The sequence below is a fragment of the Ranitomeya imitator genome, chromosome 6 (assembly GCF_032444005.1).
Source record: "Ranitomeya imitator isolate aRanImi1 chromosome 6, aRanImi1.pri, whole genome shotgun sequence".
Lineage (NCBI taxonomy): Eukaryota > Metazoa > Chordata > Amphibia > Anura > Dendrobatidae > Ranitomeya > Ranitomeya imitator.
Window position 1 is genome coordinate 395767317 of NC_091287.1, and position 23628 is coordinate 395790944.

Consider the following 23628-nt stretch of genomic DNA (forward strand, 5'->3'; position numbering starts at 1 on the left):
TTGAACTGGGTCTCTGGAAGCCAGCAGGAGGGTGTATACTGCAGGGGAGGAGCTACCTTTTTTGTCTCAACTTAGTGTCAGCCTCCTAGTGACAGCAGCATAACACCCATGGTAACCATCAGCAGCCAGGGAACCCATCCCTGGGTGGGGAGAGCGGAAACCAGTGCACATGTACCCTGGTAAACGCAGTTTCCATGCCACTGTCCGTGATTGGCAGCGGCATTTAAATGGTTGACAACAGAGATCAGAGCTAGCTGCAGCTGTTAGAGACAGATGCTGGCTGTGTAACACAGTTGCCATCTGCTGTGTATGAAGCGAGCTCAGCTCCACACACCTCACAGTGACCCGTGACAAAAATAGGTCGTTTAGGCTTGGTTCACATTGCGTTCAGAGGCAACGTTAAACGGAGTACATTACACCGCAGCATAACGTACTCCGTTAACGCCACCATTGAATGCAATGTCGGACGCATCGCGCTAGTGATGCGCTGTCATTGAGTGACGTACCCGAGACGTGGGCTGCAGGGTTTCCGGGTCCGTCACTGCTAGCGCAGATGGAGCTAGCAAAAGCTCCATCTGCACTAGTGTGATGTAGCGCAGGCACTTGCGCTAGCAGCAGCCCGTTAGCGTATGTGCTGAACGGGCTGCTGATAACGCAGTGTGACCCTAGCCTAAGAAGTTGATACCAAATAAATATTCAGGAAGAGCTGTTCCATCATGCTGGATAAACTCTTTGCTTTACCTCAGAAATAACGGAAAAATACCATTAGTGTTTGATATTTCTACTCAGATCAGTCAATTCTAATTTCCTTAAAATAGGGAGAGATGTGCTGATAAAAGTAAGAACACAATGATTATTACATTTTAATTTCCAATTTTGGTAATTTACATACTTGTTTCTCCAATGGCTCAATATGATTAAGGTAAACATGAGCATCCCCCAAGGTGTGGATAAAGTCACCAACCTAGAAAGTGGAGAAAAAAAATTATAACTCTAGCCTGCTTTGTAAGCCTTGCTGATTCATTTCAATAGCTTCCAGTCCAGTAATAAACGAGGAAACACAACCTACACAGAGCATAAGAAAAGGTGCGTTTCCATGAGGCAGGTAGGGTTTATATGTCAGCAGGACATAATAGGCAGATTATTTTATGCGAGCACGAAGAAAGCAGCTTGTTAATATAGTGGCAGAAGCATAAAATCTCCGCAATGATTACAGAAGAGCTCCGGGTGTGCACCCTGGTATGGTTGCCCGATACAGATTTTCATTTTCTTTTACAACTGATCACATCCTTCCGAAGGTCAAGTAAAAACTTTTACCTGAAAGTTAGGTGGCAAAGAATTACATATCAGATCCACTCTATAAGAGAGCAAAAATATAAGTAAATAACTGCTAGGGATGAACAAATCAATTTGCGTGATCCATGTCCAGCGTGCACAACAGTAAGGGTACCGTCACACAGTGGCATTTTGATCGCTACGACGGCACGATTCGTGACGTTCCAGCGATATAGTTACGATCTCGCAGTGTCTGACACGCTACTGCGATCAGGGACCCCGCTGAGAATTATACATCGTAGCAGATCGTTTGAAACTTTCTTTCGTCGTCTAGTGTCCCGCTGTGGTGGCATGATCGCATGGTGTAACAAAGGTGTGCACGATATTGTATACGATGTGCGCATAGTAACCAATGGCTTCTACATTGCAAATACGTCATGAAATTATCGCTCCAGCGTTGTACATTGCAAAGTGTGACAGCAGTCTACGACGCTGGGGCGATATTGTTACGATGCTGGAGCGTCACGGATCGTGCCGTCGTAGCGATCAAAATGCCACTGTGTGACGGTACCCTAATCTGTGGCCACCGAAAGGGAGCACTGAAAGCCCCCTCCTCCCTACCGGCATCACTTCTGATCAGTAGTCTAGGTGCAAGGTCACACAACTGACATGCCGCAGCGACGCTGCCACACCAGGAACACATCGAGACCTGTAATCCGGAATAAATCAGAGCTGCTGCTGCTCTGACTTCTCCCGGATATCAGATTTGTCCTAAGAAAGTGAGAGGAAAGTGGCAAAATGTCATGCAAGCCCTGGGTGATCAGGAGCCAACATCACCAGAACAGACGCCTGGGCCACAGGTGATTATAGACCCATACAATTTTTACATGGCGAAATATAACAGCAGTGCTGTTTCAGTCTATATTCACCACTCAAATCCGGCACCAGAGCTTTTAAAAAAAAACAAAAAAAAAAAAAAAAAAAAAACACAACAACAAAAAACAACAGCTGATTAACCAACAGTCTGATATAGATTAGGTACAGTAAAGATAGGTCATCAATAGCATAAGCCTTGACAACACCTTTAAAGTATAGAGATTAGAATGACTTTTTTTTTTTTTAAATACCTTGAGTCCTGTGACATGTGCAATCATGTAAGTCAATAAGGCATAGCTGGCAATATTGAATGGTACTCCAAGGCCCATGTCTCCAGATCTCTGATACAGCTGGCAAGACAGCTCATTGTTAAGAACATAGAACTGGCAGAGAGCATGGCACGGGGGCAGTGCCATCATGGGAAGATCTGCAATAGAGAGCGTATTAACAGGCCACATGCTGAAGTAGGCATTGATCTACCAGATACAATTACAGAAGGACATCATAGTGCATAGTTAGCACTGCTCTGCCATTTTCCCAAAACCCTGTCAATTCTCTTTTCATGAATACGTCAAACTAAATTACTTTGCACTAAATTGGTTTGGAGCAGGCGGCCAATGTAGGATTTTAGGAAAGTCAGACTATACTTTCCCAGCAGGGATGACAAACCATAGACACCAGAATGACAAGTGTTGCCTTTTCTGCCTGAAAAAAAAGACACCATTACATATTGCCAATCTTGTATACACGGCCAGTATGTAATGATGTAAAGGCAGAAGATTTTTCTTTACGCACAAGATAATGCCAAAAATGAAAATCCTCTACTAAAGCAAGGGTCCCCAAAATGACTGTTCAGACCAAGCACAGATGCACCTTAGTATGCTCAGAACAGTTCTGGCACCTTCCAACTTGCAAACAATATTTCTACTTTCCCCTGTTTTTTTTATGAAGTGAGAACTGTCAATCAAGGAAGAAGGTGGTGGAGATATGGAGATAAAATTGGAAAACAATTTAAGAAAATAGGTGGGTGCACTGATTTACTTACCAAGGTTGCACTTTGTTCGAACAGTCATTTTGTTGTGACAGACTAAGTACTATCAGAAACCATGCCATTGTAAATATACATGTACCTTTAGGATTCCAGCTACACATTAGGATTCTCCGGTCATCCGGATTATTCTTGATTGTGTCTATCACATGCTGGAGCTGGTCCACGCCTTTTCCTGTGTAATCTACAGATAAGATGACAGAAATTGTAGGCCTTCACTTAAGGTAACCAAGTGTCGCAAAGAAATACATTAAAATCAGGGTTTTTTTTTCCTCTTAACCTGTGTGAATGTCTTTGTATTCGGCCCCAAAGTGCCTCCACTGAAATCCATACACAGGTCCAAGGTCTCCTTCCTCCCGTGATACAAATCCTTGTTTATCTAAGAATTCCCTGGAACCGTTTGCATCCCAAATTTTCACGCCTTTTTCAGACAGCTCTTTTGCATTTGTAGAACCCTTGAAGGGGGAAAACAAGGCTTAAAAAGAAAAATATATTTTTTCAATACGACACTGAAGAAGCCCCCAAATCCATGAGCCGACAGCCATTTTAACTATTAGTTTAGGCATATTAAAATATTGTCTAACTTATAGTTGGTAATATATAAGGGTTACACATTCCAATTTCAAATTAGTGACAAATGGTTAAAGTGACATGAACACCCCATCCCTGATAAGATCTGAAAGCATTGCATTGAAGCAGAATGCACTGTGGTCATCATAATGACACCAGGTATAGTCACCTGTGAAAAAAAAAAAAATCTTGTATTACTCGTGGAATTTAGCCTAGGAGTTGCAAAGGAAAAAAAGCAAAACAAAAAAAAAAAAAAAAAAAAACACATTTAAAATCTGCATCATACCAGAATTTCAGTGCAGAACTACACTGCTACTATAATATGCTGAGGATTTTCTACCCACAAATCGGGACTGAAAATCAGCGGCAAGTGAACATATCCTGATAGCAGAATATCAGATAAAGTGCAGCATCTGGGGACACCAATACTGGAGTGTCAGAAGCAAGTCTTCAAAATCATGTACAACAGCACCATCTCCTGGCGATTACGGTACACTGTGGAGTCTCAATAAAGGGAAGCAGGCAGCATGCCTCAGGCACTGGCTGTAAAATCACAGCCAGGCATGTTTGACTCAAACACTGCTGTTTATCAGAAAAGTCGTAGTTACTCACCGATAACGGTGTTTCTCGGAGCCCATGACAGCACTACGGAGAGAGGGGATCCGCCCTTCAGGGACAGGAAACCTACAGATAAAAGGGCGGTACCTCTCCCTCGCATCAGTTGGTTTACAGAGCATCGGAGGACCTCCAGGTTAGTTTACAACAGAGAAAAAAAATCATATTACAACATTTCTTAAAAGAGGAACCCCGTGCCTATACTCATACTATATACACTATATAAATTATATGTAATTAAAGGTGCTCACCGCACACGTGATGGGAGGGAATAAGCGAGTGCTGTCATGGGCTCCGAGAAACACAGTTATCGGTGAGTAACTACGACTTTCTCGGTCTCCCATGACAGCACTACGGAGAGAATTGCAGAGACTAAGCTTAGGGAGGGACCACCGCCTCGAGAACCCTTAGTCCGAAGGTTAAGTCAGACACAGAGGCTAGATTTAATCTATAGTGTCTAAAAAAGGTTGATGGTGATGACCAGGTGGCCGCTTTACAGATTTGCTCTATTGATACCTCTGACCTCTCAGCCCATGAGGTAGCTACTGCTCTTGTGGAATGTGCTCTTATACCATCTGGGATCTCATTCCCCGAGGATGAATATGCCAAGACTATCGCCTCCTTTATCCACCTCGCCAAAGTACCCTTGGATGCCCGAAATCCTTTTCTGGGACCCTGGAAACAGACAAACAGAGAGCCTTCCTTCCTATACTCTCTGGTGGAATCTAAGTATTGGATTAGGCACTTTCTGACATCTAGATTATGGAAGTTCTGCTCTTTCTCATTTTTTGGGTTTGGACAAAAGGATGGCAGGGAGACTTCTTGTGACCTATGGAATTTTGATGCCACTTTTGGCAAATAGGCCGGGTTAGGTCTAAGAGTGACTATCATCTAATATTTTGGTGAAGGGAGGATTAGAGGATAAGGCTTGAATGTCACTTATTCTGCGTGCGGATGTTAACGCTAACAAGAGAATGGTTTTAAGTGATAAAGTTTTAATGGGAATCGTCTCTATGGGTTTGAATGGAGGACCCGTTAACGCCGAGAGGACTAAATTTAAGTCCCATGAGGGTACTTTCTGAGAGACTAATGGCTTTGATCTTGTCACCGCCTTAACAAATCTAATTATCCATGGGTTGGCCGCAATATTATGATTATAGAGTGCTCCTAGAGCTGCTATTTGTACTTTAAGAGTACTAACCGACAACCCCTGTTCCAGACCTTTTTGTAGGAACTCCAATATTTTAGGAATTGAGGGCCCATCTTGGACTTTTACTTTGGAGACGGATAGAAATTTTTTCCATGTTTTCCCATATATTCTAGTAGTGATGGGTTTTCTACTTTTTAACAACGTGGTGACTAAGTTATCTGAGAAACCCCTTTCTTTTAATAGTCCCCGTTCAAAAACCAGGCTGTCAAATGTAAGTTCGATTCCTGTGGGTGGAAGATCGGCCCTTGATGTAGAAGGTCTGGTATATTCGGCAGGACCCATGGGTCCGAGACCGAAAGCATCCTCAGCCAGGAGAACCACGTCCTTTTTGGCCAGAACGGGGCTATGAGGATCATTTTCGCTTTGTCCTCTCTGACTTTCCGAATGACTGCCGGGATCAGAATAGTTGGAGGAAAGGCATAAGTCAATTTTTGAGTCCACGGAATCATAAAGGCATCTAGAGCCTGTGGATTCCCTACCGGGTTCAGTGAGCAGAATTTGTTCACCTTTTTGTTTTTGTAATTGGCGAATAGATCTATTGTCGGTGCTCCCCACATTTTTGTGATCTGATCGTAGATGGATTGGTTTAGGGACCACTCGCCTTGTTTTAACAGCGATCGACTCAGGTAATCTGCTCTCTCGTTGTTTGAACCCTGAATGTGTAGCGCAGAGAGGGATAGTAGATTTCCTTCCGCAAGGTTGAAAATTTTGGCTGAAGAACTCATGAGTGCCTGAGACCTTGTTCCTCCCTGGTGGTTTATATACGCTACAGTCATTTTGTTGTCCGAAAAGATTCGGACATGGTGTCCTTGAATATAGGTCAGAAAAGAAAGAAGAGCCTGAAGCACTGCCCAAAGTTCTTTTTGGTTTGAGGATGCTGATAGTTCCTGAACTGACCAGGTTCCCTGAGCCACTCTGTCCCCCATGTGAGCCCCCCACCCTGTGGGACTCGCATCGGTTGTTATTACCCGGGATATTTGTGTCACCCAAGGAACTCCCTTTGATAAGTTTTGGCTTTCTGCCCACCAACGAAGGGAATGAATAACTGAGGAATTCAGGGTGATTAGACTTTCCAAGTTGTCTTTTAGTATTGACTGCCATTTGAGTACGTGCCACTGAAGTTCTCTTGTGTGGAACTGTGCGAAGGGTATCGCTGGTAGGCATGAGGACAGAGAGCCTAGTAGCGACATTGCTCTCCTTAGAGTCATGGAAGGATGGTGAAAAGTTCGCGCTACCATGGCTAATATATTGTCTTTTTTGGGGTTTGGAAGTCGGCATTCTTGGACTCGGGAGTCTAATGTCAGACCTAGGAACTCCTGTACTTGACAGGGTTCCAACTTTGATTTTTTTAAGTTTATGAGCCACCCCAAGTCCGTCAAGATAGTCATTACCCGGTCCCTCTGTTCTTTGCAACTTTGGGCCGAGTTGCTTATGATGAGAAAGTCGTCTAGGTAAGGGACTATTAATATATTTTGTTCCCTTATGTGGGCCATCATTTCCGCTATTACCTTCGTGAATATTCGAGGAGCTATAGAGATTCCGAACGGAAGAGCTCTGTACTGAAAAAAATCTTAACTGTCCTTTTATGGGAACTGCCAATCTCAGGAATTTTTGAGACTGATTGTGGATGGGCACGTGATAATATGCATCGGTTAGGTCTATCACGACCATGTAGCAATTCGGAAACAGGATTTTTATGGTGGATTTTATTGTTTCCATTTTGAATTTGTAATTTTTTACGTATTTGTTCAGGTTTTTTAGATTTATAACGGTCCGAAAGGACCCATCGGGTTTTGGTACTAAAAAAAAGAGGGGAGAAAAACCCTTCTCCTACTTCCTGAGGAGGGATTTCTTGAATCACAGATTTTTGCAGTAGGGAAATAATTTCTCTCTCTAAAGCTGCTTGTTCTGCCACTGAAGATCTTATTTTCGTTTCTATGTACTTCCGGGGAGGAAAAGAAATAAAATCTATTTTTAGACCGTACTGTATGATGTTTAGAATCCAGGTGTTGTTGGATATTTTCTTCCAGGCGGGAAGGAATGATGTGAGTCTTCCCCCTACCGTAGGCACAATGTCATTTGGAGGGTTTTTTGTCGCGAGAGGTGTTGCCAAAGAGGTAACCTCTATCCCTTCTCCTGCCTTCTTCCCATTTATTCTGCTCCCTGGGGGGTCTGCGACGGAAAAATCTCCGATTCCAAAAGGACTGCCTGAATGGGGCTGGGCCCAAATTTGGAAACCCCTTCTTTTTGTCTCCTGCTTTTTGGAGGATGTCATCCAGGGTCTCTCCAAACAGAAAATTTCCTTCACACGGAATAGAACATAGCTTTAGCTTTGTCTGGAGATCCCCAGGCCAGCTTTTGAGCCATAAGGTTCTTCTGGCTGCGTTGGAGAGAGCAGCGGCCTTAGATGTTAACCGTACGGAGTCTGCGAGGAGTCCGCCAGGAATGCTGCTGCTCTAATTGCAGGGATAGAATCCAGTAATTTATTCCTGGGTAGCCCGTCTCTAATTTGACTCTCTAATTGATCAATCCACACCATCAGAGATCTGGAGGTGCAGGTAGCCGCAACAGTAGGCCTCAAGCTACCCCCAGCCGATTCCCATGCCCCTTTAAGAAATGTGTCTGCTTTCTTATCTAAAGGGTCTCTGAAGGTACCCATGTCCTCGAACGGGAGCGCAAATTTTTTCGAGGCTTTTGCCACCGCTACATCCAACTTTGGTGCCTTATCCCAGGAAGTGGATGCGTCATCTTCGAAGGGATACTTCCTTTTAAGCGAGGGCACCGAAGAGTTTCTCCTATCTGGTTTTTCCCCATTCTTTTTTAATTGGGGATTGGACATTGGGATTTAGAGGAAAGGTTTTCCGTTTTATTTGTCCCAAGCCACCAAACATTACGTCTTGGTCTGTTTTGTCAGGTGTAGGCTCCTCCACCCCCATAGTAGCCCTAACGGCTCTCACTAAGGCATCCACTTCCTCGAGTGGAAAACAATGTCGGCCTGAATCTTCCTCGGAGGAGGATAGGGAGGAGTCAGAATCGTCAGAATCTGCGTCTTCAGATGAGGATCGGACAGAGTGGGCTTGTACTGTTTCCTTTACTTTATCTTTTCCTTTTTTGGAGGAAGATACAGCATTCTGAACCTCAGATCTAATAATATTTTTTAGCTCGGATGCAAAGTCGGGAGTCTCCTCACATAGCACACGCTGGATACATGATTTACAAAGCTTTTTGTCCCAGGCTACTGGTAAAGCTTTGTCACAGATGGGGCAGGATTTGTTTTTCCTTTTCTCCAACTTCTTCTTTCCCTATTAAGGGAGAAGAGGGAGCCCTATTATAATATATACATTCACGAAGATCAACTCACCATTCGGACGTGCAGGCAGGTACCGGTTCTGGAGGGGGCCCTGGGTCTGGAATGGAAGGTTCCCGAGGAGGTGAATTACTCTTCGCAGCAGACCTGCTGCGCTGTGTAGAACGGCTGCTAGACCCACTCCTAGCGCTTTTAGGGTCTGTCTTCTTATGGTGCTGCTGCCTCGGCTGCAGCTCCTGTGGATCGCTGTCTTCCATGATTTACAGGGAGATGGTGCAATAACTATGTGTGCACCATCTCCCTATTTGTATTTGGCGCCACCTCCGGCGTTTCCCGCACTTCCGGTCCTGCGTCACGTCCTCCAGGGAGAAGAGAAGCTACCGCGCATGCGCGCGGCGATGACCCGGAAGTCCTGCCGCATTTCCGGAGCGGCGGCCATCTTAGTACACCCGGAGCGTGCGCTTATCGGCACAGGAGCTCCGGGTGATCCAGCGCCCCTTCCTCTCATCAGAATCGGCGGCGTTCTCCCTCTGCTCACCCTGAAGAACCGGCTTCGGGAGCCGGACAAGCCGCGGCAGGAGCCTCCTCGCTGCCGGAACTCGACCGCCCGGTCCATCGGTCTTCATAACAGGTACCACCGGAAAGAGGTTCCCTGTTCAGGGACAGGAAACCAACTGATGCGAGGGAGAGGTACCGCCCTTTTATCTGTAGGTTTCCTGTCCCTGAAGGGTGGATCCCCTCTCTCCGTAGTGCTGTCATGGGAGACCGAGAAAAATATGCCTTAAAAAGCCGGCATGGAGAGGAGAAATAGACAGAGACCTGTCACTTCAGGGCAGCGAGCCGGGAGAAGCTGCCAGGGACCGGCCTGTCGGACTAGTCTCTAGCATAGCTCGGTCCCCGGCCACTTATGAAGTATGTTTTGCTCTGAAACGCTGCAGCCTGTGGACCAGACAGACATCGTTGTCACTTTAATAAGAAGCCAGGTCCCATGTGATCACACAAGTAAGCCTCATTACACATGTTGATGGCTTTGGACATATGAGCTTTCACACTGAAAATGTCATCATACTAGCAGCAATCTAATGCTCCGTTCATGGGGTCACATTTAACCATTTCAGTAACAGGGGTTATTTGAATTAAGCTTATAGTGGCCCATGATTATCATTGCTACCGAGCACTGCCAGACTACACATGCCAGACCAGACAGCACTTACAAAAAAAGTGGCCAAGGTTCACTAGGCTCAGTTTTTCCATCAGTGATTTTCACGTATGAAAAAAAAAAAAAAAAAATGTAAATCTTCTCCTGTTCAATGCAACATTAATCATATACCACCAACACCCGTGTAATGTGCAAGGTGGGCTGTATAGTCCTCAAGATCAGGGACAATCTTGGAGCATCTAGCCATTTCTCCCTGATCTTAAGGACTATACAGCCCACCTTGCACATTACATGGGTGTTTGCCTATAGCAGTTTCTATATTTATGACTGAGGAATTGCCAACGACATATTGAATAAGACCTGGGATAGGTCGAAACGTCACTTGATTATAGTGTATAGTATAGTAGCAATTTTATTCTGCGCTTTACCGTTATTTTTTTGTTCTCATCAATTATAATAAACATCACTTCAAAGTCACAGAGCGTGCGGTGAATTTTTACTACACGAACTAAGGGCCATCTGGCCCGTTACACCAGCACCTCGTCATAAAGTGCAGGCCAATACTCTTTCCACGCCATTTTTATTTATTTTTTAAAATACGGCATGGGGGCCTTTCTATTCTTGATAGCCAGCCTTGCTGAAGTAGACAGCTGATAGTTGCAGCCCCCAGCTGTGAATTTTGCCTGGCCGGTTATAGAAAATACAGGAGAACACCACACCGTTTTTTTTTTTTAATTTATTTATAGTGCAGGCGGAGGGTGATGAATACTCCCGTAAGCCGCTGCCTGCTGTCACTGCTATTAGCGGCAGCAAACTGATGGGAGTAGTAGTCCAATCAGCCACTCTCCCCTGCTCGTGCTGATCGCCGGCAGAGCAGTCTCCAGCACTCGGCAACAGCAGTAACTGTACAGCTGCTTTCCTGGCATTGCGATGCGGCACACTGTTGCACAAGTATTACACACAGACATAATAATAATCTTTATTTATATAGCGCCAACATATTCCACAACGCTTTACAGTTTAACAGTTTCAAACACAACAGTCATAAGTAACAACGTTAACAACACAATAATTAAAGCGAAATAAGACGACCCTGCTCGTGAGAGCTTACAATCTACAATGAGGTGGGGGAGATACAAAGTACAGGTGTGTATTTACAATGATGTATTTACAATGATGGTCCAGCCATCTTCAGGGGGTGGGGGATAGATGGAGGTTGTGAATGGGCTACACACACACACAAACATAAAATGAGTTTGATTAGTGAACGTGATAGGCCGCTCTGAACAAATGTGTTTTGAACGAGTGCCTAAAACTGTGCAAATTGTGGATGGTCCTAATATCTTGGGGTAGAGCATTCCAGAGGATTAGCGCAGCACGGGAGAAGTCTTGGAGTCGGGAGTGGGCGGTACGGATTAGTGCAGAGGTTAGTCGAAAGTCATTTGCAGAGCGCAGCGGTCGGCTAGGCCGATAGACCGAAATGAGGGAGGAGATATATGGGGGTGCCGCACTGTGGAGAGCTTTGTGGGCGAGAACAAGTACTTTGAAATGTATCCTGTAATGAATGGGCAGCCAGTGTAATGACTGGCGAAGAGCGGATGCATCTGAGTAACGATTAGCCAGATGGACGACCCTGGCTGCCACATTAAGGATGGACTGGAGAGGGGAAAGTCGAGTGAGGGGGAGGCCAATTAGTAGAGCATTACAGTAGTCCAGGCGGGAGTGGATCAGGGCGACAGTGAGAGTTTTTGTTGTTTCCATGGTGAGAAAAGGGCGGATTCTAGAGATGTTCTTTTGGTGTAAGCCGCACGAACGGGCAAAAGATTGTATATGGGATGTGAAAGAGAGATCGGAGTCAAACATAACACCCAGACAGCGCGCCTGCTGCCGGGGTGTTATTATGGTGCCACCTACGGAGAGGGAAATGTCAAGATTTAGGGAGGTTAGTAGAAGGCGGGAGCAGAAGAAGATCAGTTTTGGAGAGGTTGAGTTTCAGATAGAGAGCAGACATGATGTTGGAGACTGCAGACAGATAGTTAGTGGCGTTCTGTAGTACAGCGGGGGTAAGGTCAGACATCTCTGGTACCAGAAAAAAAAAAAAAAAAATGTGTGAAACCAGCCGTAAGTAGAAGAGTTTGGAAAAATCAAGGACATTCCCCAAATCTGCCCATTACCTTGATAAACCACAGCAGTTCCTCCAACACTCCTTTCCAGAAGACACGCTTTGTCGTCAACAGAGGGAACTGGTCTAGGGGAACAAAAATAAATAAATAAATTTAAAAAAAAAAAAAAAAAATCACATCAAAATTGATATTTTGACAACTGATCAGTAAAAGAATATAATGATGACCAGACTTCTAAAGGCAATGATGTCCCTGAGCCAAAGCCGCAGACAAAAATATTTTGCTGGGTCCTTGAAAACAAAGCAGTTGTGTCTACAGCCCTGTCCTTCTTAAGTACATTTCAGTCTAAGGTCTGTCCCACACGTCCAGATAATTCCGGTACCGGAAAAATCGGTACCGGAGTTATCCGTGTCCGTGAGCTCACGTAGGCCACGTAGGAGATAAGCATCTGGTGCTGTAGCCGCCATTCATATCTTCTCTCCAGCAGTGTTCTCTGGAGAGAAGATATGAAAAATCCTTTTTTTTTTGTGTTTAAAATAAAATAAACTAAAGATCCCTGTCCCCATCCCCCTCCCACCCCGTGTGCCCGCCCGCTGTTAATAAAATACTCACCCGGCTCCCTCGCAGCGTCCTCTCCGTGCCGCCCATTCCAGTCATGGGAGATGGAGCCGTATATTCATGACTGTAATGGGCGGCACCACGTGACCGCTCATACAGGTGAAGGTGCGGCGCAGAGAGGACGCTGCAAGGGAGCCGAGTGAGTACTTTATTAACAGCGGGCAGGCGCACAGAGGGTGGGAGGGGGGTGGGGACAGGGATCATTATTTTAAACACGAAAAAAAAGGATTTTTCATATCTTCTCTCCAGCGAACGCTGCTGTAGAGAAGATATGAATGGCGGCTTCAGCACCACGTTGGGGGGACAGCGCTTACTGTAGCGCTGTCTCCTGCACGGCACACGGACAGCGTCCGTGTGCAGTACGTGTTTTACACGGACCCATTGACTTTAATGGGTCCGTGTAATCCTTGCGCTCCCACGAACACTGACATGTCTCCGTGTTTTACACACGGTCCGTGAAAACACGCTGACATGTGCAGAGACACATTGATTTCAATGTGTCTACATGAGTCAGTGTCTCCGGTACGTGAGGAAACTGTCACCTCATGTACCGGAGCCACTGACGTGTGAAACCGGCCTAGGAAAGTTAACAGCAATGCAGTGGGTAGAAGAACAATGTATAGCTGTGTCCCCCACTCATGGCTGTAACAGGTAATCGTGTCCCCCTATTCTTTCTGGCTGCAAGTGGCCGGTCATTCAAAGGTGCTGGCACTGACAGTGGCAGAATGTTGTGCTCAATTTTCTTCGTTTGTGTGTCACCAATCACAAGCCGCTACGTCTTTGAAAGTCATTAACGCGCTCATTTTTCAAAAATGAGCGCGTTAATAGCTTGCGGTGACGTCGCGGCTTGTGATTGGTCGCGTGGCGGTCACATGGGCGGCCCGCGACCAATCAGAAGCCGGGACGTGATTCTCAGGTCCTAAAAGCGCTGATTTTGAACAAAGAAGCCTGCCGGTTACCCGCGCTGAGTTCAGGGGCCGCCGGAGAGGTAAATATATCAATATTTTTTATTTTAATTCTTTATTTTACACATCCCTATGGATCCCAGGGCCTGAAGGAGAGTTTCCTCTCCTTCAGACCCTGGGAACCATGAGAATACCTTCCGATACTTGATGTCCCATTGACTTGTATTGGTATCGGATATCGGTATCGGCGATATCCGATATTTTTCGGGTATCGGCCGATACTATCCGATACCGATACTTTCAAGTATCGGACGGTATCGCTCAACACTAGTATACAGTACAAGTCAGCTGGTTAAAAGGCTAGACAGTCAACAAACTTTTCCTTTTTGTAACAAAGGGAATGGAGGGGGGGGGGGGGGGTTTAGGGAGGTAGGGGGAAGGCATAAAAAGGGAGGGATAGAGTGGGGGGGGGGGGGGGGGAAGAAGGGAGGAGGAGATAACTTTCTGGTTCTAGAAAGTAATACAAGAGTAATTAGTGTCGGACTGGGGTGCCTAGGGCTCACCAGTGGAACCGACTCCAGGGGCCCACTCTAAATTTCAGCACCCAGGCTAGGTACACCTTTGTGTTGTAGTATTTTTCAGGAGGCTCAGTAGTAAGTTTCATCATATTCACTAGGACAGGTACAACATGCTGCACATTTGTTTCTGCTAAAAAGATGGACACTCTAAGGCCGGTTTCACAAGTCAGTGGCTCCGGTACGTGAGGTGACAGTTTCCTCACCTACCGGAGACACTGACTCACGTAGACACATTAAAATCAGTGTGTCTCTGCACATGTCAGCACATGCACATATTCCTCACTGTAATGAGCGGGACCACGTGACCGCTCACATAGGGCATGCTGCAGCCGCTGAGAGGAGACATCGCTGGAGCTGGGTGTCGGTGAGTATTTACTGGCAACCGGGAGAGGGGGGTGGGGGTGGGGGGACGCACAAACTTTATTTTTAAGGGGAAAGAAAAAAAAAAAAAGATTATTCATTCCTTCTCTCCAGCGAACACTGCTGGGAAGAAGGGTTGAATACCGGCTTCAGTATTTCAGGAAGAGGAGATTCAGGGCACTGAGCGAATCCATAATTGGATTCGCTGCATTGATGATGTTATGTTCATCTGGGAAGGACCAGTAGAGGAACTTCATACCCTCATGAAAAGGTTAAATCAAAATGACAGAAATATCAAACTAACGTATAAATTTGGACGAGAGATTGACTTCCTGGATTTATATATCACTACATCACCAGATGGTCACCTATCTACAACTGTGCATCGGAAACCTACAGCAACTAATTCGCTGTTACATGCATCTTCCCTGCACCCCAGATCCACAACCAATAGTATACCCATTGGGCAATTCTTGCGTGTTAAAAGGATATGCTCCGAGGAAGCACAATTTGAAGAACAATCGAGGAAATTACGGGAACGGTTTCAGGAGAGAGGATATAATCGACGGGCCATACAAAAGGGATACTGGAGAGCGAAAAACACTCCCAGACAACAACTATTACACAAAAATGAACCTACCCCTGAAAAGAGAGAGCAAGAAAATCAGGTAAGATTTATTACCAATTTCAGCAATGAATGGCATGACTTATGTCATATCATTCAAAAACACTGGAAGATTTTGTCTACAGACCCTATCCTCAAAAAAATCCTTCCAGAACGTCCCTCTGTGGTAGCCAAAAGAGCCCCTTGTTTACGAGATATCCTTGTACATAGTACATATGATCCCAAGACCATGAGTAAGGAGAAAAAGACAGCCTTGAGGAGGGGATTCTTTCCGTGTGGCATATGTAGGGGCTGTGCTAACATGAAAAAGAGTGCCACGTTTAAAAATTTTGATGGCACCAAAACGTACGACATTCGATCACACATTACATGCTCTTCAAAAGGCGTAATTTATTATGCTGAATGCCCGTGCGGCAAAATTTATATAGGCATGACCAGCCGCGAATTAAAAATCAGAGTACGTGAACACTGCCTAGATATAGAAAAAGCAAAAACAGCCCTTGACAATGCCACACTGAAAACCCTCCCTAGACATTTTAAGAGATATCACCAGTGCAATTCCAGACTACTATCCATTAAAGGCATTGATGTGTTGGATTTGGGAACCAGAGGGGGAGACATCGGTCAGAGGCTGGCCAAAAAAGAATGCCAGTGGATTTACAGATTGGGGACGGTGGTACCACAAGGCCTAAATGTAAGCTTTGGCGCGTTTTTGTAATGGTATTTCTGAATATGAGGTAGTAGTGTGGTAGGGGGTTATATATTTGGATAGGGTATCCACCTATGATGACTCTCTTTTTAATTATGTTGTATGTTGGCATTTTATTTATTTGTTTTTATTGTATGTATACCTTAGTTGTATCTATCATCTGGGGAGGATCTTCGGTGACATTTCCATCTATGTCAAAAGGAAGTATGACTGCGTCCACATCACAGCAGGATGAATTATCATGATGAAGAGGTCACAATCGGAGAAAATCAAGAAACTCTAGCAATATATAGCAATGTTATATCTTCGGCATGCCATAGTAGGAGAAGAAGGAATTTTGCTTTCATCCTTTGTTCTTTCTCTACAATGACACTTCAGCCTTTGTACGTTTTCATGTTGCTGACCATGAGGATCTTTTATTGTTTTATATGCTATAGTGAGTTGTGCTCAAATTTAGGTATAAGTGGGGGCATTTAGTAAGGTCACTATGCTTCATTTTTTATAGTATGTATTGGCACTTCATGTACTTTATATGGTTCAGCTTTTGAGCCTTTTTGTCACTAATGTTAGGCAAATAGCCTTATCCTATATAATATATCCAGCAATATGGACTTTTATGTATATCAATACAGTATCACATTTCTCACCTATTAGATCGTGGGTTATTTGGTTTATTCCTAATTAGGTTATGATTATGCGTTTCTAGGGGTCCCGTTGTTTAGGGTACACTTCATTCATCATCACTTACATGATACTTATTTGTAGGTAGACATATTTCACATAGTCACATACACTTACATTTCACACACATTTGTAGCATATACACTGTTAGATGCCATACACCTGTTACATTCGCCATAGGTACCTCAGTATTGCATTAATTGCTTATTCATTTCCCTTCTCTCCATTGCGGTGAGTAGTGCGCTTGCGCTGATCGCGGACTTGTGGGGAACGGTGATCGGTTGCTAGGGGAACGAGGACGCAGAGTCGTACTACCAATGACCTGCCGCCTCCTACCCCCTGACCGGGATCTTATTCCCCATTGGTTACAGGATCCGACAGATCTGCGCATGCGCCGACACAGTCTCCGTACAAGGAGTCATCAGCAGTACATGGCAGGATATCCTGTTTTTGTACAGCGGCGCACATAAGTGTGCGCTTGCATTCAGGCATTGCGGTCATTATATTACACCTGATTATAGCAATTATCAGCCCCGGGATCCAATTACTTTCACTGCCCAATATATTTAAGCCGGCTAAACCCCCTGCCCTGACACGCCTCCTGAAGAAGCGGTGTGAAACGCGCGTCGGGGCAGAGGGACGCCGAGGTTTACCCCTTAGTGACTGACTGACAGGTAATTTACTATTTTATATCATTCGGATGTTTATGCCTTTCTATGGGGGCCCATGGCTCTCCTGGGATACTGGGAGTATAAGCGTTCAGCTATCCAGTTTTATGTATACTTATAGCCAGGTCGGCATATGTATAATTGACCAGGATATACATTTAGGCATGCCATCTTTGTGAGATATTGTCTTTATTCATTGTCATAGTCAGCGCAGTATTTGTGGGTTACCTATGGTAGTAAAGTTCCTCCTTTTGTGGTACCAGCACCCTTGTTACTTACTTATATATGTTGTTTTAATTATTATAATAAACATGATTTTAATTGTACCATGGTGAGGCCAATTTATTTGTCTGTGGTCACACTTTTAGTGATTTAGTTTATGTTTAGGTACAGTGTCCCCTAATTTTGAGGGACATTTATCAATACTAAAGAGCAATTTTGTGAATATATCATTAGATGCAGTAAAACCGCATCTAATGATTAGTCACATGCGTAGTAACTGCGTAAACGCAGCTTACTACCCATGTCTACTAATTTAAGTAAGGTCTTACCTGTCCCGCCGCCGAAAGTCCCTCGTCCACTGCAGTTCTCGCGATAACTTAGCTTACCGCGAGAACTATTGTGCAAGTGACCAGGGGTTATCTCCGGTCACTAGTCTGGTTCTCACGGTCAGTTGATTGTGAGAACGATGCAGTGTAGGTGATCGCTGGAGAGTTCTCTCAGGTGATCATCTACAAGCTCTGTCCATTGTGGGCGTGCGCTAGCGATGCGTCCGACATTGCAGTCTATGGTGGCGTTAACGGACTACGTTACACCGCGGTGTAATGTAGTCCATTAAACGTAGAGCCATAACGCAGTGTGAACCCACCCTAACCAGGGCCGTATTTGCCACTAGGCACGCGAGGGCACGTGCCTAGGGCGGCGACATTGCGGGGGGCGGCACCTGAGCAAGGTGTGTTTTTTTTTTTTTTTTTTTATATATGTCCCGGCCCAGGTCAAAAACGCGCCCGACGCCCCCCCCCCCCCCCCGAGTCCCCCCACCTCCAAGTCCCACCCACCCTCCCTGAAGACGATACTCACCTGCCCCAGCGATGCCTGGTCTCAGCGTCTGTAGCGCGTCCTGAGTGAGCGGTCACGTGGCACCGCTAATTACGGTCATGAATATGCGCATATTCATGACCTTAATTAGCGGTACCACATGACCGCTCACTCAAGACGAAGGCGCTGCGGGACAGAGCCAGAGGGATGTCGGCGCGGCGGATGGGAAGCCACCCGCGCCATGCAAGACGGCCCGGGAGAAGGAGCGGGGAGGGGGTGGAGAGATGAGCCATGCATAGGGAGGGGGGGGGGGGGGAATTATGAGCGCCACCAGCCATGCATAGGGGGGGGGGGGGGGGGTAATTATGAGCGCCATCAGCCATGCATAGGGGGGGGGGGGGGAATTATGAGCGCCAACAGCCATGCATAGGGAGGGTGGGGGGGGATTATGAGCGCCATCAGGCATTCATAGAGAGGGGGGGGGGGGGGGGGAATTATGAGCGCCATCAGCCATGTATAGGGAGGGGGGGGGAATTATGAGCGCCATCAGCCATGCATAGGGGGGGGGGGGGGGAAAATTATGAGCGCCATCAGCCATGCATAGGGAGGGGGGGGGGGGGGATTATGAGCCATCAGCCATGCATAGGGCGGGGGGGGAGAATTATGAGCCATGCATACAGGAGGAGGGGAGGGGGATATGAGCCATGGCCATTATACAATATGGAGCATCATGTGGGGTCATTATACAGTATGGAGCATCATGTGGGGCCATTATAAAGTATGGAGCATCATGTGCGTTCATTATACAGTATGGAGCATCATGTGCGGCCATTATACAGTATGGAGCATCATGTGCGGCCATTATACAGTATGGATCATCATGTGTGGCCATTATACAGTATGGAGCATCATGTGTGGTCATTATACAGTATTGAGCATCATGTGCGGTCATTATACAGTATTGAGCATCATGTGTGGTCATTATACAGTATGGAGCATCATGTGCGGTCATTATACAGTATGGAGCATCATGTGCGGCCATTATACAGTATGGAGCATCATGTGGGGCCATTATAAAGTATGGAGCATCATGTGGGGCCATTATAAAGTATGGAGCATCATGTATGGCCATTATACAGTATGGAGCATCATGTGTGGTCATTATACAGTATTGAGCATCATGTGCGGTCATTATACAGTATTGAGCATCATGTGTGGTCATTATACAGTATGGAGCATCATGTGTGGTCATTATACAGTATGGAGCATCATGTGCGGCCATTATACAGTATGGAGCATCATGTGGGGCCATTATAAAGTATGGAGCATCATGTGGGGCCATTATAAAGTATGGAGCATCATGTATGGCCATTATACAGTATGGAGCATCATGTGCGGTCATTATACAGTATGGAGCATCATGTGTGGCCATTATACAGTATTGAGCATCATGTGTGGTCATTATACAGTATTGATCATGTGAGGTCATTATACAGTATGGAGCATCATGTAGGGCCATTATACAGTATGTGGAGCACTGCGTAGCCATTATACAGTATGGAGCACTGCGTGGCCATATTTTTTTGGTTTTAATTATTGTATATGAAACAGTGTGATCAGCAGTGCTGAATGGGTGTGGTTGGGACTTGGATATGGGTGTGATTAGTTGTGAAATGGGTGTGGTCAGAGGCGTGGCCCAAAATTACTACGTGCGCCGCAACCTTTACACCTTTTTCCCTTTTTCAAAAGTTGGGGGGTATGGTACCGCATTTCCCAGATCACAGCAAGTACCGCAAATCCCATAGGGAATGAATGAAACCAAACGCAGTGTTGCCGTAAGTGATCCGTTACAAGGCAATTTTTCATTCAGGAGCATTATAATGACACTTGTATCTTTAAGGGCATCATGTGGAAATTTTCTGCAAAAGAGCAGAGAAGATGGAAGTCTGCAGAGACGAGCTGTGGATGAACAAACTCATCATGGGGTCTGGACAAGATGAAGAAAAGAAGGAGAACGACTCCAGAGACGACGTCATCTATACAGTACCTGGATGTAAATGTTGTTTGTGATACTAACTAACTCATGTTTTATTTATGTTATAGGAGTATTAAAGGGGATGTCCAGGTTTGTAATGAGTCTGCAGTCATTCTTAGTGATTGCAGACTTCTGAGTTCTCACAGTGCGCACTGCACGCTGTCAGGATTCTGTCGTGCTGGCGAATTACATACATGCGGTCACATGCTGACTAGACATGTGTGGCCTTAGTCAATGAAAATGAACTGAGCGAGGCCGGGCACATCTAGTCAGAATGTGTTCAGAAGTATACAAATCACATGCTTGTGCTGACATGACTGTCCACCGGCAAGGGAGAATCTTAAAAGTGTGCAGTGCATTCATTGAGATAATTCAGAAGCCTGCGATGTCAGGATTCAGCTCTGCAGGTTCCAGTAGTCGTCACATGGACACTTCACTCATATGTGATTTTCATACTTATGGTCCTGTGACAACGAGCTTCTCTTCTGCTTCTCTCAGTTTTTCACTGAATATTGAGAGCATTAGGGAGAGGAGCTCGTGGGTACATGACTAAAGGCCCCTTCACATTAAGCGACGCTGCAGCGATACCGACAACGATCCGGATCGCTGCAGCGTCGCTGTTTGGTCGCTGGAGAGCTGTCACACAGACCGCTCTCCAGCGACCAACGATCCCGAGGTCCCCGGGTAACCAGGGTAAACATCGGTTTACTAAGCGCAGGGCCGCGCTTAGTAACCCGATGTTTACCCTGGTTACCAGCGTAAAAGTAAAAAAAAACAAACACTACATACTTACCTACCGCTGTCTGTCCCTGGCGCTCAGCTTCTCTGGTCTGGCTGTGAGCACAGCGGCCGGAAAGCAGAGCGGTGACGTCACCGCTCTGCTTTCCGGCTGACCGACGCTCACAGCCAGACCAGAGAAGCTGAGCGCCAGGGACAGACAGCGGTAGGTAAGTATGTAGTGTTTTTTTTTTTTTTTAACTTTTACGCTGGTAACCAGGGTAAACATCGGGTTACTAAGCGCGGCCCTGCGCTTAGTTACCCGATGTTTACCCTGGTTACCAGTGAAGACATCGCTGGATCGGTGTCACACACGCCGATCCAGCGATGTCCACGGGAGATCCAGCGACGAAATAAAGTTCTGGACTTTGTTCAGCGACCAACGATCTCCCAGCAGGGGCCTGATCGTTGGTCGCTGTCACACATAACGATAATCTTAACGATATCGTTGCTACGTCACAAAAAGCAACGATATTGTTAACGATATCGTTATGTGTGAAGGTACCTTAAGTGAAAATCGCAAATGTCCTTGGTGGTGAGGGGGGGAGTGGGCCCCAAAATGAGTTCTGCCCCGGGTGCCAGAAAACCTAGATATAACTCTGGCTAGTTGCTAGTGGTTGTAACCATGGATACTTAAGGTCCTGCAATGCCTACAGGTGAGGAGAGAGATGTAGCTAATCCTAAGAACTATACCACATTTCTGATTGGAGGTATTTGCTAATATTATTACACCTACTACATATTGGGATAGATCTTGGAGATGGGAATATCCCTTTAATGAATGAATTTCCCAGACCTGCAGAATTGTATGGTTAATACCACATTCATGTGTCACAGTCCCAGCAAGGACTGCTCCATACAGCTGATGGCGGTCTCCTGATCTGAAGACAACAGCCTCATGCAATCGCCCTGTGACTGGTGGGGGTGGAAGGAGGCTGCGCTTGCCCTATGACTGACTGACGGGAGGGCCGCGCTCGCCCCACGACTGACTGACGGGAGGGCCGCGCTCGCCCCACGACTGACTGACGGGAGGGCCGCGCTCGCCCCACGACTGACTGACGGGAGGGCCGCGCTCGCCCCACGACTGACTGACGGGAGGGCCGCGCTCGCCCCACGACTGACTGACGGGAGGGCCGCGCTCGCCCCACGGCTGACTGACGGGGGGGGGGGGGGGGTTTGGGTGACTGCGCTCGCCCCACGACTGACTGACGGGAGGGCCGCGCTCGCCCCACGACTGACTGACGGGAGGGGCGGGGGCGACTGCGCTCGTCCTATGACTGCCAGTGGGGGTCGGGCTCACCCTATCAATAACCAGGGGGTTGGGGGTGGGGCTGCGCTCGCCCTTTGACTGCTGGGGCTATCACAAATCACCAGTACAAGGTTTCTGCAGCCTCCATTGATGTGTACAGGACAGTCTCCATCATCAGCCACACACTTACCCCGCAGGCTGTACCGAGCCTGCATACCGAACACAGACACGGTTCCGGTACCAGTTCGGTCCTCTTTGCGGTAGCCCCGTTGAAGGATGTGCCGGATCTGCTCCAGGTACTGCAGCTCGTCATGGGGAGGCTCCTGGTGCTGCCCGCCATTCACTCCCTGCAAGAAGGAAGTGCGCTCAGCTCAGCCGCTCATTCATGCTCCTCCTGCCGCCGGGTGCGGACTCCGTACCTGCTCCTCACACCGTGCCTGCTCCTCACACCGTGCCTGCTCCTCACACCGTGCCTGCTCCTCACACCGTGCCTGCTCCTCACACCGTGCCTGCTCCTCACACCGTGCCTGCTCCTCACACCGTGCCTGCTCCTCACACCGTGCCTGCTCCTCACACCGTACCTGCTCCTGAGCGCTGGGTCCCGTCACCTCCGCGGCCACCGGCATCTTGTGTAGGACGAGATAGAGGATCTCCTGCTCACTGAACAGCGGGAATTTCTCCCGCTATTTTAAATTCTGGCGCCTTAAAGTCTGTCTCCTCCTCTCTCAGCGTCTCCTGTGCGTGCTTGTCCTTGAGTACACGCGGTGTCCCCACTCCCCACACTAACCTGTGCGTGTGTCTATATGTGTGCAGACCGTGTGGCTGTGCTATATATATTTATACATAGAGAGACAGTGGTGTGCAGTGTGGTCACATATATGTATATACATGTACAGACCGGGCGGCAGTGTGGTCACATATATATTTATATACATGTACAGACCGGGCTGCAGTGTGGTCACATATATATTTATATACATGTACAGACCAGGCTGCAGTGTGGTCACATATATATTTATATACATGTACAGACCGGGCTGCAGTGTGGTCACATATATATTTATATACATGTACAGACCGGGCGGCAGTGTGGTCACATATATGTATCTACATGTACAGACCGGGCGGCAGTGTGGTCACAGACACATATGTATATACATGTACAGACCGGGCGGCAGTGTGGTCACAGACACATATGTATA

At 46.6% G+C, this 23628-nt stretch overlaps 1 protein-coding gene across 3 annotated transcripts in view; it reads right to left on the reverse strand.

The window, feature by feature from the left end:
- The window catches only part of TYMS (thymidylate synthetase), a 36039-nt gene extending 12896 nt beyond the window's left edge, over nt 1–23143 (reverse strand). Inside the window, exons 1-8 of one of the 3 annotated variants that reach the window (XM_069731162.1) lie at nt 23008–23116; nt 22846–22953; nt 22617–22773; nt 12235–12308; nt 3480–3654; nt 3282–3383; nt 2403–2578; nt 893–964 (exon numbers count right to left, since the gene is read on the reverse strand). In XM_069731162.1, coding sequence (XP_069587263.1) covers nt 893–964; nt 2403–2578; nt 3282–3383; nt 3480–3654; nt 12235–12308; nt 22617–22773; nt 22846–22953; nt 23008–23052 — 909 coding nt within the window. In that variant the 5' untranslated portion in view covers nt 23053–23116. Of the gene's footprint in view, nt 1–892; nt 965–2402; nt 2579–3281; nt 3384–3479; nt 3655–12234; nt 12309–22616; nt 22774–22845 lie in introns of all 3 variants that reach the window. The other 2 variants (XM_069731161.1, XM_069731163.1) reach the window with 2 other exon arrangements.
- Between the last annotated feature and the right edge of the window lie 485 nt (nt 23144–23628).